Genomic DNA, 19914 nt, shown 5'->3' on the forward strand with positions numbered 1-19914 from the left:
CTCACACAGTCTTCCCTTTTGTGTGGCGTGGACTGGGTTTACAGGGTCAGATTTTCTCCCAGTGTTCTCTTTCAGGAGCACCACAGTGGGCTTTGCGATTCTGACAAAGGGTACAATTATACCCACTTCGAAATGCGTTTACAGATATTCTGTGTGCTGGTGCAACTGGCATAAAACACAGACAGTCCCCCGGGTGCCCAACTTCTCCTCCTTTCACACTTCAACGTTGCAGATGACTACGAGCAGAATTACCAGAAACAGTAGTAAATTCCTGGCATTGGAAGTTCCCATGATCCCAGCTGGCATGCGAAAAAGGCTGTCTCTTTTTTTCCCCTGAAAATAATGTACTTCCCAGGCACCGTCCAAACGCCTCGAGTGAGACACATGAGAGGTTTGTTTTGACCGATCTCTGAAAAGGCTTTCCCTTGCTCAGTTAGGGCTCTGAGATTTCGCTGTAATGTACACAAAATGTCTGTGTCTAAAGAACCTTAATCCATTTCCCTAAAATGATTTTAACAGTTCTTACCACAGGACAGCACTGACTTCACTTTGATGGTATTTTCAGAGGAGCCTGGTGGAGGACACTTAATTTGGGTTTTTCTTTCTCTGCTATAAATTGGACAGTCCGGGCACGCTTTTGTTCAAACCACCTTACAAACAAACGGTTGCTGAGGCTTGACCACATGTCTAGATAATAGCACATGAATCTGGTCCCAAGATGGTCAGATGTCACCAGAAGCAGCTCTGCGTCTGCGGTTGAAAGTACCGTTTCTTACCCTTACTTCAGGGAAATTATTTTTATTTTTATTGTACTTTTATTGCCCGTGTGTGGTTGGCTGTCTCATGGTCTCTGGTACCAGGGAACCAAAGAACATGCCTCGCGGGGGTGAGGAATGGAAAAGCCTCTTTTGGTCCTTACTTGACTGCAAGGAACCCGATTTCCTAGAGCAGAGGCCTTCGTGATTTTACGATTGTGCCAGCGCAGAAGCACAGGTGGATGATGGTTGAGTTTTACATTAACTGGGGACATCCTCTGCTTTCTGTGTCACATGTTTCCTAGGATAACTTGCAGGATCTGTGCCCCAGCGTCTGAATGTCTGAACGACCTAATTGCGAGCTGATCTTCATCGAATATTTATTTGTACATTGCTGTGAAGAAGGTGAGCATTTTGCTTGATAGCATGTTTTGATATGCTTTGATAGCATGTTTAGTTTTTCCATGAATCCTATCCATCTACCCCCTCATATATTTATACCTTTCCCCACATAGCAAACTTCTAAAATTAGTTTCATGCTATATATCTATTCAATAGGCACAAAGGTTTATAGCTGCATGATCAGCACGTGATATCTGGGTCATGAATATACAGTTTTTGTAATGCTAGCGAAAACAGAGACTCTTTTAAAAAATCAACACTCCAGTGGGAATGAGAGAAACCACTGAGATTTTCAACTGGAGTCCGAATAAATATATCACTCTCTGCCAACTGAAATTTTTTTTGCTTTATTCCATTAGGAGATTTTTTTTAAGTAATTCTCACATGTTAGTAAATTTTAGAAATTAGAAAAAGATGAGGACCAGCATATGACTTACATTACTCCCCCCCCCCACCCCCAACCTTTTTATTCTGGATTTACAGCAACAGAATCTTTCAGTGTCCACAGTGATCTGGAAATTCACTTATAATAACAACTTTTGAGCACTTATGTCTCTAGACATAATTTGGTCAGTCGTATTAAGTGTGTTACTGAGAAGTCAATGATGATGTACTTCATAAACGTGTTTTAGAGAACTGATTCAAGAAATTATCCCATTTTACTGGAATAATTACCATCTTCTTTGCAATAATCACTGTGAGAGAGGTGGTCAGTGGATGGCTTAAAAGTTATGTCCGGTAATAATCAGGCAGATGCACTCTGATTTCAGCTGAAATTAGAAGATCGGCTTAATCAAAACGTTAAGTAACATCAAACTGCCTGAGAGGGCTGTGGTAGAGAAGAAAATTACAGACGCACTTGAGGGTCTCCTAGGTTGAGGCTTTCTGGTTTTCAGGATTGTCTTAAGAGAGCTTGCTCTCTGTGTGCTTGTCAATATTCTATAGCCTTAGACTTTGTAATCAAGGCTTTCAATTGTGTTGCCATAGTAACAACTTGTATTAAATAATTATGAATGCTTGCAAAGTCTGGGTTGGTCTGTTAGAAAGGGAATGAAGGGAGGCCTGATATTCCAGTTGGGGGCTTGTTGTGATTTCTAGGAATACTTTAAAGGGGCTGTCTTTGCACAACTTCACCAAGTTTTCCAACTGGTGCACAATAGACCTGTGTGACTGACTTGATCAGCAGTTACCCACGGGAAATCACTCACTGCCCCTACAGGAAAACTGACGTAAGGCACATCACATCAGTAGGAACTTTGGCTTGACAGATTTAAACATTCCGACTCTGAAATTTCCAATTTTCAATGACTTGAGGCAGTCAATTTTTTCTCAGAAGCACAATAAAAAATCAGATATAGAAATAGAAATATCAGAACACCAGAAATAGAAAGCTCATCGAGATATACTTAAAATTAGATGGGCCAAACTTCAACTTCTGTGCATAGTTTAAAGGCGAAGGTGAAGGAACAAGATCTGTAGATGTGTGAAATGACCAAAGTAGAGTGTGATACTGAAGTCGAAGCTTAAGTCTCAGCAGCGGGCAGCTATTAGAGCAGCGAAGCATAATTACCAATTATGCCAATTTCCAAGTTTCCAGAGATAACCGATCTTCCGATCTTCTTTCAATAAACTGGTAAAACTGAGAGATGGGGATATAGGTACAGGTGATGTTGGGTTGCAACAGAACTGGTGACTTTTACAGTCCCTTCCAATTCTAAGAGTTTATGATTCCAAGTCTTATTGTAAGAAGAAGAAGAAAAAAAACACCTTATCTATAATAAAGTTTAAGTGACAAGAGAAAGAGAAACATTTCTTTTTTGCTCCTGATGAATTTTGCTCACTAGGTAATCCAATAGTTTTCTCGACCCCAATCTAGGGACATCTGGCAATGTTTGGAGACATCTTTAGTTGTCACAGTCTATGTGTGTGTGTGTGTGATCTACTGACATAAAGTCATCCGAAGCTTCCAGCATGCTGTCAGATGTGCCCTGCAACGCATGGGACTGTTTCTACCCCACCCTCCCACAAAGAATTATGGGAACCAAATGCCAACAGTGCTAAGGTTGAGAAGACCTGAGACAGTCTAATAAATGACCTAAACACCACACACATCTAACGAAAGTGCAAATGCTTCTTTAATACACTGGTGCTTCGGGAATACCTTACAACTATAAATGCTGTTAATTCAGAAAGCCACACCAGGAATACTGGTACAAGAAAGTGAACCACTACATCTAGTCGGAAAAAGTTGCAGGGACCTGGCAAGTCCTCCTGGGCGTGCGTGGGACAACTGTGGATGAGGAACTTTTCATCTCGTGAATGAAACTGACACACCATTTGACACAGAGCAAACAGCACAGATGTGCAAATGATGCATCGTATTTCCGAAACATTCTTCAGGCAAATACTTGATAGTTCCCTATCTAAGTATACGAGAGAATTGGAACTGGAAATTGGACAGAGTAATATTGATCTGGTCTACTTGCAAGGTTGTGTTTGAGAATTCCATCGTATTGCAGTTATCGGTTGACATGCCCAATCTCTCACTATTTGTATTTATCACTATATATCATAAGATCCAGCATAGGAACTTGGATCTAGTAGGTGCTCAATAAATATTTAAGTGAACTGAGTGGTTGAATGGATGGACAAATAAAGGGATGCATCAAAGTGCTCCACAAAATGTAAAGTGCTTTGCAAACACAAGGTAATATGAGTAGGTCATAGGTAACGCCACAGACCTCATAATATGTGTTCAAGAAACCTTCCTAGGGCAAAAATGTTCAAATAGTTTCAAAAAGCAAATAAAGATTGTTATAATATATGTTGTAAGAAAATACGCTATGAAGATTCTTTGTTTTTAGGTATATTTAGGAAGAAATGAAACAAAAGTAGAACAATTTTAAATGACAAAAAAATAAGTAGTATTGCCGACAGATGGCCACAGGTAGGGTTGCGAGGGCCACGCAAAACTACATAAAGACACTGCAGTAGTGAGAACTTGAAATCACTTGTTGTTGTAACGATGGCATTATTCTTTTTATTAAAAAAAGTTTTTTTCAAGTTTTTTTTTTTTTTGAGAGGGAGAGAGCGAGAGAGACAGAGTGCAAGTGGGGGAGGTGCAGAGAGCGAGGGAGACACAGAATCCGAAGCCAGCTCCAGGCTCTGAGCTGTCAGCACAGAGCCTGATGTGGGGCTCGAACTCAGAATGGCGAGATCATGACCTGGGCTGAAGCCGGATGTTTAACCGACTGAGCCACCCAGGAGCCCCAACGATGGCATTATTCTTAAGAACATGATAGAGGAAGGTCAGTCCAATGTTCCATGTTATAAGACAGCAGATTTCCAACATCACAGATAAAGTTAGCCTTCAAACAGACTGTCCTCCTAACTTGCTTGGTCGGCCTTCATTGCTGATAAAGGGGTACAGGTGTAGGCAAGAAAAATTGTAACATAAATTCCCAGTCAGGAGTTTTAAGTTCAACACCCAGTTCTGACACTGGGAAAATTACCTTATCTTTCTGGGCACCAGTTTTCTGATCTGTACGATGAAGAGCTTGGGGGAGCTGAGCTGCCATCATTCTGGCATATGGATGCCGATGCCAAAAAAAGGGATGGGATGGGAAAGTACAAGCAAGAGCAATCTTTGGGAATTAGTAAAGCTCATTGTAATAGAATATCTGAAAAATGTCTGAGGAAATATAGAGAAAAATAACATTTCGAGGAGGAAGAAACCCTAACCCATAGGATCTGTTTCTCAGTGAGTCTTATTTAAATATGAATTTCTTGTCATGGAATGACAGTGTCTTGAATCAAGGCATGGATTCTAGCAAAACTTTTTCTCAAATGGGCACTAGACTAGGAGACATAGCCCAACTTACACTCTGTCAAGGAAAGGTAATGACAAGAATTTTTTGCCCCAGAAGCTAATACATTATACTAATCAGAATATATATTATCTGCAGATTAGTAGAATTTAAAATAATGGTAATCTTTTTTTTTTTTTTTTTTTTGCTTTTGCAAATTTTTACATTTCAGATGAAGTCCCATGTGTTTTTAGATTTTAATGTGGCAGCCCTTTAGATTTGTGTTACAGGGGTAAAATAAATATTCGTGTTTGAGGTATTTCCTTCAAAGAGAAGCCTACTGGTTGGCTCCTGGGCCTCCCTCTGCTGTAAAGAGTAAACTGGGGCATCCCAAGAAACTAGAGACGTTAAGTGACTATGTAATAAAGAATCGAGCTAGCCGAAGGATACCCACAGGGACTTTGTCATGGCAGAGAAGTAAAAGTTGGGACAGACGTGACATAGAGGAAATATGAAGAGAAAGTATTAAGATGGGAAAAAAAATTGAGCAATTTCTCCTTTGGCATTTTCTCCAGACATGTATTGATTTGATTGTCTTTGAATGCTTTTAGGATTGATGGACTTGTTTTCCTCTGAATGCAAATTTGTGCTGATGCTGGACCAAGGATGTGCTTTATGTGGGTTAACATTGACATAAGGTCTTAAAAGTCCGTACATCTGTACCTTTAGCCAATCTGCATAATAATAACCTTGCAAGGGAGACAGAACAAAAATATTTTTATTTTCCAAAATTGTAAATTGAGACCTCATGGAAGTTAAAGTGATTTTTCCCAAGATAACACAGTGGAGACTCAAAGCTGTGTCAGCTGGCATTCTTTTCTTCATACCATGCTGCCTTTCTGAGATCAAAAACACTTAGATATCCCCAAGAACTTCCAAATCTTCTCTTTTTCTTCCTTCTCCTTTTTGTCCAAGGAGAGGGAATTAAAAGGAAAGACCTCTACAGCACTGAGTGGTAGAGTTTTTTTGTAATGATGGGAATGCTATGTGTTGCCCAATATAGAAGCCAAGAAGCCACATGTGGTTATCGAGCATTTGAAATGTGACTAGTGAATGGAGAACTGAACTTTTTTAAAGTTTAATGTTAATTAAATTTAAGTATCCACATTTTGCTTGTGGAGATGATACTGGACAGCACAAGTCTAGAAGCTACCTGTGAGAGAGAGGCAAATGCCCTAGGTATCTCAAACTAAAATAATAATTGGGGGTAAACTGTACTTTATCATTGAACTTTAGTTTTCTGTTTGTTAGTATATCTTAAAAGTCCAAATGCTTCACAAACAAACCAACATTGTGGTCAGTGCCATCTGGTTGCCTTAAGATATTTTTCCTTGACTTTTCATACCTTTAACTAATCACCAAATATTATTTCCTCTGTAGCACCATCTACCTGATTTCTTCAGAAGTTTGTATGTATCTTTTGCTATTCTTACCTTTTAAAATTGTTATTCTCTCGCTGCTATGTTCATAGTATTTAAGCAATTTACAGATGCATCCTTTCTAATACATAATGTATGTAAAGTCCAAAGCATCAATGTCCATTCTGAATTTCCAGAAACATCATGTACGTTTGCTCTTCCTTTGCAGTAAATGGGCACCAGGATCAAACCAGAAATACAAAACAGAATAAAAATTTCAGGAAAAAAAAAAGGGATTAGCAAGCCTTTTCCCTTTACCACTAAAAGATTCATATACAGCAGAAACTTCTTACCACCTTCAACTTCTAGTTTTGGTAGGAAGTTTTCTCAACACTTCCAAAGTTTCCCCTGTTATTTGGTGCTTTAGTTCACTGAACAATACAGAGTTTTATGTTTTTGTTTCATTTTGGTTTTGGTTTGTTTGTTTGTTTGTTTGTTTGTTTTTTACAGAATTGTCAATTCTTTTAATAGAAAATGGAAGATAAGCTCTGAAGGGAATAAAGAGAACACTGCTACTTCAAAGAACTGTGCAAGGAGTTGGATATGTACACAAGGTTTATAGAACTGTCAATCAACTGCTGTTGGAAGCCACACCTATCACAGAAGCTAGTGGAAGAAGCGTCATCTTATCCTAAAAGGAATCGTCTACCTGTTCCTTATGTCTTTGTAGAATACCAGTTGCACCAGCCACGTTGGCATGTCATTTGGTTATTGCTAGCCGACCAAACCTACTCCACAGAAATAAGTTGGGATATTTCATAGAGACTGAATGCAGCTACAGCAGAGATTGTCATCACATCCTTCAATCATCTTGCTTGCTAGGTTTTTTTTTTTTTTTTTCTCAATGATTAACTAAGCAGGTTAGGAAAAAAGTATCATCCTCATCAAGTATTTAAAAACGTAAAGCAAAATATATGTGATGGAAGATGGCACGAGTTTACATCAGACAGCTGTGAAGATAAACTACGATACTCTGTTAGTAGACTGATGTCGTTCAAGGTAGACACTGGGTACAGATGCTAAGCGTTAGTAAAGTGCTACTTACAATACATCTCTGCTTCCGGATACCTGAATCTGCAAATGTGGGACACTGGACCCTATAAGCGCCTGCAACTTCTTGGCACAGGACGTCAGCTTCATGGGTCGAGATGTGGATGAAATTGTACACACAGTACCTGAATTTCAACTTTGGGAGCTCAGTATACATATTAACCACTTTCCTCCTCAAGCGATGCCTTACTGTTTCTCATTCATGGAGAAGTTTCAAAATCTGGATTGTGATGACGGGGCAGATGACAGATCCATCTAAGGAGCATTCTGCTTTATTTAGCCAGGGAGGGAAGGGGTTGATATGAATGAAAGAGTGGCTCAAATAGGCAGGAAAATGATCGGCACTGCGACTAATTGAACCAAACACTTTTGCTGAGTGACATAAAAATATTCTAATATTAAGGATTATTTTACAACTCTATGGAAGTATGCAGTAACGCACCTTGCATGTGGTTTGTCTTGATGACAAAATGCACTCTTTGAGTCACAAGAGCCTGCCTTGTGTTAGTTATAAACAAAAATATATTTATATATATATTTATGTAACTACTATGTGCTTTAAAGAAAATTACTGTATGATTCAGCAGGGTTCTTTCATCCTTTTTATCGCCAGGGATATGCTGACTTGAATGGCTTGCTCAGGCAGGAATCGACAATGAAATGGGCCTCTAGTACTGAACCGGTACAGAGTAAAAAGGAAAAAAAAAAAAAAGCCAAAAATCCCCCATATGTTTAGAATTCCTTAACATTTTTGCTTGAAAAACAATTAAGGAGGTCTTTGTATTGTTTCCTCTTGTTTCCTTCAGCCAAGAGCAACTGTGGCTTCATAGGATTTCATAGTTGGGAAAATGGAGGCAACGTTTCTTTAAAAATAATGAAGTGTTTTATTCCGAGGCAGGAGAGCTGAAAACCTCACGTGCCACTCCCTCTCTCCTAATCCTTAGCTGAGTTTGGCAATTCTGTCACAGCCCATAGAAAGGACATTCATTAACGAGGAAGAGGGAGGCATAGTGTGAACGTCCTGCACGGATAAAAGATTCATTCTGTAAAGTAATGAACTTGTTGGGACCATTGGATCTAGACCAGAAAAACAAAATCCTTTTGCCACACGTCTGGTGGAAAGATAGAAAATCTCTCGTTTTATGTTTGTTTGTTTGTTGTTTGTTTTTGCTCCTGCAGGAGTCAGTTATTTTTCTTAGCGATCTTGAAACATTCATCATTGCTCTTTTGAGAGAAAGGGTTCAGGCTTTGGAACACCGTTATCTTTGAGACATTAGAGAAGAATATTTGAAGCAAAGGTGTGGATCCCTCATGAACTAAAGCTTTATTATTATTGTTTTTCTCGATCCCTTTGCAACCCTGCACCTAAGCCAATAGCACTGTAATCTTGTCATACTTCTGATAAATCCACAGGAGATGTTCTGAGTGAACTATAGATTCATCCCATTAGGGAATTCTATGTTCAGCGGTCAGTGGTACCTTGCATAAATTTTAGGTTTTTTTTTTTCCCCCCTTCCTGGGCTGGGCTGGGCTTGTCCAGAAATCTCCTCTCCTTCAGGCTACAGCAGCTTAGGGCTCCTGTGTGTGTGTGTGTGTGTGTGTGTGTGTGTGTGTGTGTGTGTTGTATGTGTCTTAAAGGTATAGGCAAATTTTTAGTCTTAACACCTGTAAGCCAGCACTGGTGCTGTTCTGTCCTAGAAATTTTAGCACTGCTCTGATACAATGAAACCTTCTTTCTCTCCAACTGGTTCAACTTCAGCATAGGCAGGATGACCAGAACCTCTTCGAAACTTCATCGCAGGCCATCTGCTTGGGCGTCTCTGAAACAGAAAATGCAAAAATAATGAATACCAGGGTGATGGGCATAAGAAAAATAGTTGCCAAATATTTTAGATGAACCTCTGAATTAAATTTTGCATTGCACTGAATTATGTCATATTAGTACCAAAGCTGGAATTACACATGCTTGCATCTTGATTATGATACTGTTGGCACCTCCCCCATAGGAATGACAGTTTCTCAAAGTCACAGTTTATGCCTTATGCATATTTATGTCTAAAAGATTCTATAAGTGTCTAAGTACAACGAGAAAACACTGAACTGTATTAAAAAACAAATCTGAAATATATAGCCACTGACATGTCCTCTTCTCTAGAAAAAAAGTCACTTCATTTTATTTATTAATTTGCTCGAAAACATAAGGCCATACAGCTCTGCCCCATTCTTAGAAGTGGGCTTCAACTTAGGTGCTAGACTTTCTGGTAAACAAACTAAAAGGAAAATCACATGATACCTTACGAAATTATTTATAAAGCTGACTTCCCATACGTGACTTTTTGTGCTTGAAAATGAACAGATGTCATGCCCTGAAAACAGAATCCAACATCAGAGGGCGTAGACGATCTCAAGCCTATGAACTGAATAATTGCACAGGTAGACAGTAATCCTAAAATACGGTTTATTTATTCTGACAAAGGAAGTGCACTTCTCCCCAGAGCTCTGTCCATCAAACAAACCTTCTCTGATTTACAAATAGAAGTGCTGAAATGAATTATTAAGTTATAGCAGCAAAAGACACTAAAACGCATGTCACGGCCCCAGTGACACTAGAAACGATTATTCCATTTATCAGAGTGCCTGCCATGTTGGAGTTTATGAGACAATGAATACTGAAGGAGGTTTATTTCTGTCTACAATTTATTTCTACCTAAAGAATTTTAATGTGAAAAATGTTAAATATCAGCGTAGATATACTGGCACTTGGCAGCTTTCTAGATTTGCCAGTTCCATTCCACGGGCAATGATTAATGGGTGTAGAAGAATTTTCACATCAGGTAGGAATGAGTATTAGCTCTACTTTCTGGAAAAATACCAATCAAGGCACTTACATTCCGCCTATTACTAATATTATTTGCTGTCTATGTAACATCATGTGGTCAGAATGTTTTATATTTGTTAGCTGATTAAGTCCAACAGTGTAAGTGAAACGGAATGATCCTTATTCTCCAGAAAAAGAAGTGAAGACAAAGAGAGGGTGTCTTTGTTGGAGCTAAAACTCATCATCGATGGAAAAACACTGAACATTTGTAGGGAGATGCACACTATAACTCCTGATCACTCCGGCATGTGGAAAAATGTCAATCTGCTGCTGTGCTCAGTGGTTAGAACCCCCACTTTGGTTTCAGTTACTTCATAATTGGGCTTCTGGAGTACAGCCGGCCTCGTCCTTCTCTTAGTCAATAGCACCACTATGCCTTTGCCCTTAATCTTTACCTGTCCAGCTGGCAAGTACAGCCCTGTGAACGAGGCCTAATGTACACCCAGCACACATAAAGACATTGTGCTGTAGGTGACTTAAAGAGGTGTGCAGGGGCACCTGGGTGGCGCAGTTGGTTAAGCCTCTGACTTCGGCTCAGGTCATGATCTCGTGGTTCGCGGGTTCGAGCCCCGCATCGGGCTGTGTGCTGACGGCACAGATCCTGTTTGGGATTCTCGGACTCCCTCTCTCTCTGCCCCTCCCCCACTCGCACTTTCTCTCTCTCTCTCTCTCTCTCTCAAAATAAATAAACTTAAAAAACAAAGGTGCACAGATGATCATCAAAAAAATAAGAGACAACAGGTGCTAATGAAGACACGCTGAAACAGTGCCTTATGCAATGATGGTGGGATTGTAGTTTTGTCCAACCACCTTGGAAAACATATGGAGGTTCTTCAAAAAGTTAGAAATAGATCGACCATATGATCCAGGCATTCCAATTCTAGGCAGATACCCAAAGGAAATGGAAACAGGAGTTTGATGAGGTATCTGCACTCCCATGTTTATTGCAGCATTATTCACGATAGCTGAGATGCGGAAATGACTGAAATGCCCATCAATGGATCAGTGAGTGAAAAAGATGTACATATACACAATGGAATGTTACTCGGCCTCGAAAAAGGAGGATATCTTGCCATGTGCAACAACATGGATGGACCTTAAGCACGTTATGCTAAGTGAGATACGTCAGAGAAAGACAAGTACTGTGTGGTATCCCTTCTATGTGGAATCTAAAACGGTCAAACCTGTTAAAAAATGAAACAGTGGGTAATAGGAGATGGGGCTGGAGGGATAAGACTGATGGTGTTAAGCTTGTAACAACTGTTAAGCTACAGAGATCTAATGTATAGTATATTGAATATAGATAATACTTACTGTAAGTATAAAATGTGCTAATATTGTTACAACCTTTTATTAATGGATCATAGCAACGTGGTATACAACTTAAATTTATACAGTGTGACATGTCAAATTTGTCTAAAACTTTTTTTTTTAATAAAAGGAGCACAGTTGTTGAAATGATAATGATGGTGCTTGTGGACGTTAGATTTTATTAAGCTCTTGGCTGTACTTCATACTTTACTCTAGGTGCTTCACATACATAATCGCATTAAAATGCAATGGAATCATTTACATTTTGCACAAACATTACTGTAAAGATAGTAAATGGCAGGGCCAAGATTTAAAATGAGATTCTACCCACTTCCAATGTTAATTCTCCTTACTATAACATTTGGGTCTTCAAATCCAATGGTTTCTGAGTTCAACTCATGTGAAACCTGTGACCATGGTTCTATGTTTGTTTCAGTCTTAAACATACAACATTACCAGCAACTTCAGTATCCTGTTAGTAAGTCAGAATCATTAAGTTAATAATTTTCTGTCTTAGGTGAAAGACTGGAGGATTACTGGTCAAGTCTGTCATGTGCTTTGTGAGCTCATCACAGAGGTACTCAAAATAGAAAGTACAAAAATGTCGGACAGTGAAGTTTCCACTCGTAACGCAGTACAAACTTATTTTCTGAATTAAATGCATATCGTTAAGAAAAATTTCTCTTAACTTGTTACTACTCATTGTAGGAAAAAAAAAAAGAAATACCCCAACAAGATTTAAAATGACTACAGAGCTCACCATTTACATGTACTTTGGTTCAACTATCGATGTATGTCACTTATATCCATTTCTAGGAACATGCAATCACTGCACATAAATCACAAAGATTTATAACATCTTTTTTTTGCACTTAAGCACACACTGAAAAGTATTTACAAACTATCCCTGTACAGTATTATGTTAAATATCTGTAGACCATATTACCTCTAACTGAATCATTTATAGAGTCAATTTGATTCTGAGGCTTCCCCCCCCCCCCCAATTTTTGACAATAGAAATAATCTTATAATGAGTATTTTTGCTGATAACCTGATGCGGATATCTCTGGTCAGTTCCTTTTATAAATGCTCAAAAGTGGAATTATTGGGCCAAAAGAGAACACACAAATTATTTACTAAACACTTGAAATGTCTAGTATGGTGCCGGTTGCTGTGTTGAAGGACATGTGACCAAAGAAAGTATAGAACACACTTTCCATATGGAAGACACAACCATTTCAGAAGAAAGGGACTTTCAATGGAGGTTGAAAAGGTAAGATTGAACACAGGTGTCAAATAAACATCCTAATGATGAACAAAATAGAATAGGTATAATCTAGCCGCAAAATTATTCAACACTAGTATTTTATTTGTGCAAAAGTGAAAAATTTATAATTGCTTCTACAGACTTCGATTAGATTAAAAGAAAGGGCATTTCTCCCCCATAATAATACCTTAAAATTTATAACAAAATCCAACGAATGCCATGCACCAGGGTCTTAAAAATTTGATCTGATTTTACATTCCTTCACAGTTCCTTGATATCTCAAGCTTAGCCTTAAAAACGTTGAACAAAGAGCAGTAACGTCACCAAAATTCTGCTTCCTTTCCAAAATGCTTTCACATATCACAAATCAAGTAATGGTCTTTAAAAAAAAATTTTTTTTTAATCCTTATTTATTTTTAAGAGAGAGAGACAGAGTGTGAGCAGGGGAGGCGCAGAGAGAGAGAGAGAGACACACACACACAGAATCTGAAGCAGGCTCCAGGTTCTGAGCTGTCAGCACAGAGCCTGACTCGGGGCTCGAACTCACTGAACCATGAGATCATGACCTGAGCTGAAGTCTGACGCTCAACCAACTGAGCCACCCAGGTGCCCCCAATTAATGGTCTTAAATAAATCACTTTGTTTCCTCGTCTGTAAATTAATACCTGAAGGTTTTTCCTCTAAAATCACAGGACCCTTGGGGGGAGCCTGGGTGGCCTCAGTTGAGCGTCCAACTTCGGCTCAGGTCATGATCTCACGGTTCGTGAGTTCAAGCCCCACGTTGGGCTCTGTGCTGACAGCTAGGAGCCTGGAGCCTGCTTCGGATTCTGTGTCTCCCTCTCTCTCTGCCCCTCCCTTGCTCACACTCTGTCTCTCTTGCTTTCTCTCTCTCTCTCTAAAAATAAATAAACATTAAAAAAATTAAAAAAAATCTTTAAAATCACAGGACCCTCATACCCGCTTGCCTGAGATAACTCACTTTAACAACTGGAGAGACAAAAAGGACTTGAAAAACTTCTCCGTGTCATGGCTCTTCTACCGTTTTCCCTCGTGCTTCCCTCTGCTAACTTTCCAGGATTCCTAGATTTAATGGAAATCTATATAAATTAGTCCTAGCTGAAACTGCTTTTCTAGGTCAATCTGAAGTTCAGAGATTTCCTTATGAGTGAGAAAAACAGGGTAGTTCTAGGACCGTAATGGAATGACTGATGACTTAGTTCTCATAGAAAAATCTTGAATGTTTCTGGTATAGTATGAGGCACCTATCCAGAAGACAAGAAGTCTGGAAACCTGGGTATGATGTCTGGCTTTGCCATGAAGCATGATGGGTCACAACCTGGAGTATATACTTCTTACTCGAGGCTTTAGATATGTCCAAATCTGTGTTCTTTTTAGAATGGCTAATTGACATTGTTATAGAAACTGATAGGGACCACGGGGTCACTTGCTAACAGAGCTGGATGTACGCTGAAAATTGAAAATTCAAACCAGACCGTAATGTTAATTCATTACAGAGATTCAGGATGTCGTGCCTTAAAACATTGCTGGGTGTAATGCGTGGGTGATCTCTACTTCCATTTCTGAGAATTATTTATGTGATTAATCACATTCAGGAGTACATGTTCATGTAGATACGTCGGCACTGGCGTGGGCTGTGAGAACAGGTATTTTCCCTAATTACTCCCTCAGAACTATTAATTGAACCGCCATCCAGATCGGTCTCAATGGTCTGTGGCAAGATAATTAGCTGAAATATCCACAAACAAACCTGCAGGGCGCCCTCAGTCAGCAGCGTGAACAGAACTGCACGAAAAGCAGAGAGATATTTTGTGGGTTAGATGAGCTCTGGCAAGGAGGTTACTAGGTGGGAGCGTTAAAGGAAAGGGGCAAACGTGGCCATTCGAGGCCCAGATCGAAAACACCAGTGATGTGTGATGGTGCTTGACAAGCAGTCGTTCCAAAACTGTTAGTGTTTCAGGCCATTTCCTTCGGTGAACTGCAGGGAAGGGGACAGAGGCTGGGATGGTGAGACTGGCACAGCATCACAGACCTGGCACGTCCCAGCACAGCACTGAGGCAAAGCCGTATGTTTTCGCTGCTTCTCAGTTTCCCCGCTTGGGAGGTAAAATGAATTAGTTTGCTGTTTCTCAAACTTTTTTTTTTTTTTTAATTAAAAAGAAAAAAACCCTTAAGCCACTGAGCCTTTGTTCCCATGAAATGTTACCTGGAAGCCCCACCAGCAGCCTGGAGAATAGGTTTCTCTTCCTTGTGACGACAGAGCCCTGCTTGCACAACCCTCCCTGAGTCCCGAGGGAGCCTCTGCATCCCATACTATCTCAGGGAATGTTCTGGCAACTATCGAACTAAATGCACGTTTCTCGAACTTAGCTCTGCATACAAATCACAAGGGATCTCATTAAAGCACAGATTCGGATTCAGGTTTGGGGGGAGCCCTGGGACCCTGCATTTCCAATAAGGTCCTAGGCGATGCTGACACTGCTTGTCGGTCCACACCACACACAGTGAATAGCAAGCTGGGATGACGGTCTACAGGCTCTTCAAACAGGAGCATTCTTTAAAAGTGGGTGGTTGAAGAAATACTGATGTTTGATCTCCTGTGTGTCTCCAATGGACCTCTGTGGGAACTGAACATGCGTGCACACATCTGGGTCAACCTCTCCATACGTATTTAGCTGTGACAACACCGAACTGTCCAAGGGGAGGGAATTTTTTTTTTCTTTTTCATTACTTCTAAATGCAAATTATTCTCTATGCCCTTTAATTTGTGTCGAACGTTATTTCAACACAAGTTCTATTAAGTTATAAATCTGGGTTGCCAGATTGGGCAAATGAATATTACAAAACACCAGTTAAATTTGAATTTCAGATAAACGGTGAATAATTTCCCAAAACTATACTGCATCAGGCATACTTCTACTAAAAAATTACTTGTTTATTATTTGAAATTAAAATTTATCTGTGTCCTATATTTTATTTGGCAACCCTATCTATAGGGAAACACAATGGCTTCGGGCCCCGGCCAGTCAAACTTGTAATCTAATTAAAATAAACTATTCCTATTTGGGGCTGTGCCTCCTTGTTCCATGAATTGTAAGTCACTTTTTCCTTAAAAAGAGTAACTCAGATTGATTTGTCTGTCTTCTGCTGTGGCCAAGGATTACAAGCAATAACTCTTGTGTGAAGCAGAGCCTGGGTGTTCTTTTACATATTTTCAGCTCATTTTCATTGCTTTTCTTCACATGGAAGTTGTCTTATTGTCCTATAGCTGCCTCTTCTCCAACCTATAATCACCACTTTCCATGGGTATGTTGTCTTCATTCTAGAACTGTCCTATGGGTGATCCTGAAAAATTGGTTAGTATCCTCATAGCACATGTCCAAGATGAAAATTATCTCAATGCAGGTAGAGAACAGCTGTCCACTGGGATTAAGAAAATCATCATATTACTCATGTCATTTTCCCAAAGCTAAAGTATTTATTTTTTAAGTAGGCGTCATGCCCAGCATGGAGCCCAACATGGGGCTTGAACTCGTGAGTATGAATGAGATCAAGACCAGAGCTGAGATCAAGAGTAGGATGCTTAACCGACTGAGCCACCCAGGCGCCCCTAAAGCTAAAGTATTCTTAGAATAAATGTTACGTGACATGTCCCTCCTCTTGAAGACAACATTATTTTTGGTAATAACCATAAAATGAAATGAATAATAATGGCCAAAAGGGAAATGCAGACAGTTGAAAATCTTCCTGTTTTAAACTTCTTAGATATACTCATGCCAGTGACAAACATTACAGATGAAAAATGAAATAAATGTTACCATAAAAAAAGAGAAAACACAAATGACTTAATGTATTTTTGAAAAAAAGACACACGAAGGAATACTGCCAAATGAGTCAACTCTGCAATGTTCAAGAGAATACTCTGTGCTTTGTGGTAACAGAAAGGAAGCAACTAAAGTTCCGTTACTTCACCTTCTCAACCACAGTGTTATCATGCCTCACTTAGAATCTGCTGTTTTATTTATTTTTTGCGTATTATTTATTTATTTATTTATTTATTTATTTATTTATTTTTATTTACTTTTCTTTTTCTCAAGTTCTTATTTGAATGAGAATCTACCGTTTTAACACAGACATATGTGGCCCTATATGGGTTGGAGATCTGCTAAGCCTGAACACGCGCAAAAGACTCCAGATTCTCGTTGAGTTTATTCCCTAAATGAATGCATGTGGTTGAGTCTGTGATCAGGGGTTAGGTGTGTGTAACCCGGAGTTCGTTGAATTAACTTCCATATAGAAGACAATATTTACTAAAGGATATGTCATAAAACTGTACTGGCTGGAAGTTTACATACAAACTATGTTGGTAAAACTCGACAGTAACTGAATCAACTTGCTAGCGATGAGATGAGCAAAAGATTTTGACACAATTTAGAGTTTCAGGCACACGGTGATGATGAAACACTAACCTGGTTTTAGCCAGGTTTATTATAATTATTCCATTCTCTATAGACAATGCACCCCCTTATTACCTGCAGCGGGGATAGACTGGTCTCAATGCCCTTCCCTTGGTTCACCTTGCGGTGCACAAGGAGACTGAAAATAAGTGTTTGTGCTGACTTGCATAGATCTTGCTCTATAGTTTATGCCCCACGAGGGACACAAGCTTCCAGATTCTTGAGTGACAAGCTTTCTGCTTGACTTCCTTTCCTCCTCATGACTTCAACTCATTATTGGCCATCTTGTTGCCCCAAGCGAGGATGACGGGAGAGAGTGACTATTACTTAATGCGTGTGGTTGTAAATGCATTCAGTCAGCCAATAAAATTACCATACAAGCACCGATATGTAAGACACAGCCCTGAACTCAAGGCATTTATAGCATATTCAAGGAAAATAAGATATTTGCCTACAAAAGCTTGAATAGGAGCTAACCAACAGTACAAGCTACAAATGCACGGAGAAGAGGTTTGAAATCAAGTATCTGCTTGCTGAAAGTATCTGACAATGAATTCCATGCATTTTGAGGAAAGCGGTCTTCAACTGAATCTGGGTCATCGTAGACGCTTGTGGGCAGACTGACTATAAAGACAGAGAGCAGAATAAAAGTCCCCATCTTTTGAAAATATCCACTTCTATGTCTTCTATACTGCTCATTCTCTATCTCATCTCTAAACAGTTCCCTCCACAGCCTGGTCTCTAAATCCTTCAGATTGTGGGTCACTGCCTTCCATTGGTCTCATCCAGGCTCTACCCAATTTCTGCCGGCCTGAATTCCATGGTGGCCCGCCAGTCACCTTACTGCCTGTTCCCTCCTCTGACGATCAATCCTCATTGGTATGACAATCAAACTCAATCATAAATCCTCATCCTCTATGTTTTCCCATTCCAGACCCTAAGCAGTCCCAACTACTACAGAAAAAGGTCACATGTTCAGATTAACCCAGCCACAAAGAATCACATGCTGTTAACTGGGAAGTCAGTGATTACTTTTCTCTTGTTAAATCCTTGTGATCCATCCAAACTCCATCCAACCCCATGCTGCCCTCCCTGAATCTGGTAGATCATCACCCATTTCTTCCCTGAGAAGACTAAGCCTTTAGGAAGACGCTAATCCTTTTCCCTTTCTCTTCATTAATGCCTTTACATCTACTCATCCTTCCTCATCTGAAATGAAAAGACGTTCTTCCTCTGCTGCAGTTAATTGCCTCTCCTACTCCATGCTGTCTGTGCTATGAAGTTACTTATCCCTCCCTCCTCCGTTGGTGCCTTGAAACACTCCTTTCATTGTTTCCTTACCTCATGCCTACACTTCACATCAAAAAGCCCTGTATTTGATGTTTCTTTGTATCTGCAGTACTATACCTCTTGAGTGTCTGACTGAATCCACTGCCTTCACGTTTCAAAACCATTTTTTACAGGCTTCATTCAGTCTGGTGCCTGCGCCCTTCCCTGGATCTGCATTCTCTCCTGTTACAAATGATCTCATTGCCAATTTAGTACCTTTTTTTCCCCCTCATTCTGTGACTTCTCTAGAGCACTTTAAACAATTCTTTTGTGTCTTGTTTATTTTACTTCCCTTCTTAAACTTTCTGCTTTATTTATCTTTTTAATGTTTATTTACTTTTGAAGGAGGGAGAGACAGAGCCTGGGGGGGGGGGGGGTGGGGTAGGGGAGGAGCAGAGGGAGGGAGACAGAATCCACAGCAGGCTCCAGGCTCCAAGCTATCAGCCCAGAGCCCGATGTGGGCCTTGAACTCACGAATCATGAGATCATGACCTGAGCCGAAGTCAGACGCTTAACCTACTGAGCCACCCAGGTGTCCCCCCAAAATATTTTTTAATGTTTATTTATTTTTGAGAGAGAGAAAGACAGAGCATGAGCAGGGGAGGGGCAGAGAGAGGGAGACACAGAGTCCCAAACGGGCTCCAGGCTCAGAGCTGTCAGCACAGAGCCCAACACAGGGCTCAAACTCAGGAGCCGAGATCATGACCTGACCCAAAGTCGGACACTTAACTGACTGAGCTACCCAGGCGCCCCTCCTTTCCTGCTTTATAAACACTAGCTGTTAACACGCCCTATCCACGTGTTATCCACACATTTATCCACAAACGCTCTAATCTGTCTACTCCCCATAGCATTCTTCTTTATTCTCTTGGGTTTCAATTTCTACTACTGTGACTTCCATTTTTTCTTTTTCACCTGACTGCTTTATGTCAATCCATTCTTTCTCTTCAGTTGATTTCTCTGAGAGGGTCAACTGTGATTGGACCATCAACGCAAGACAAACATGCCTAAAGTTCACCCCTTCATTTTCCTTCCTAAACTAATTTCATCTTCTGATATTTCTAAATCTGTTGCTAAAAAATGTAATTTCTCAGTTGCTCAGATTTTGTGCTTTGGAGTTATACGTAATCCTTTCTTCTTCATCCCATATATTCAGTGCGAAG

The 19914-nt window shown here is 39.9% G+C and overlaps 1 protein-coding gene across 1 annotated transcript in view; it reads right to left on the reverse strand.

The window, feature by feature from the left end:
• Window positions 1-5725: 5725 nt before the first annotated feature.
• The window catches only part of PLXDC2 (plexin domain containing 2), a 451622-nt gene continuing 437433 nt past the window's right edge, over window positions 5726-19914 (reverse strand). The window contains exon 14 of the mRNA XM_025930088.2: window positions 5726-9311. Coding sequence (XP_025785873.2) covers window positions 9195-9311 — 117 coding nt within the window. The 3' untranslated portion in view covers window positions 5726-9194. The remainder of the gene's footprint in view (window positions 9312-19914) is intronic.

This window comes from Puma concolor, chromosome B4 (assembly GCF_028749965.1).
Source record: "Puma concolor isolate L17-30 chromosome B4, mPumCon1.1.hap2, whole genome shotgun sequence".
NCBI lineage: Eukaryota > Metazoa > Chordata > Mammalia > Carnivora > Felidae > Puma > Puma concolor.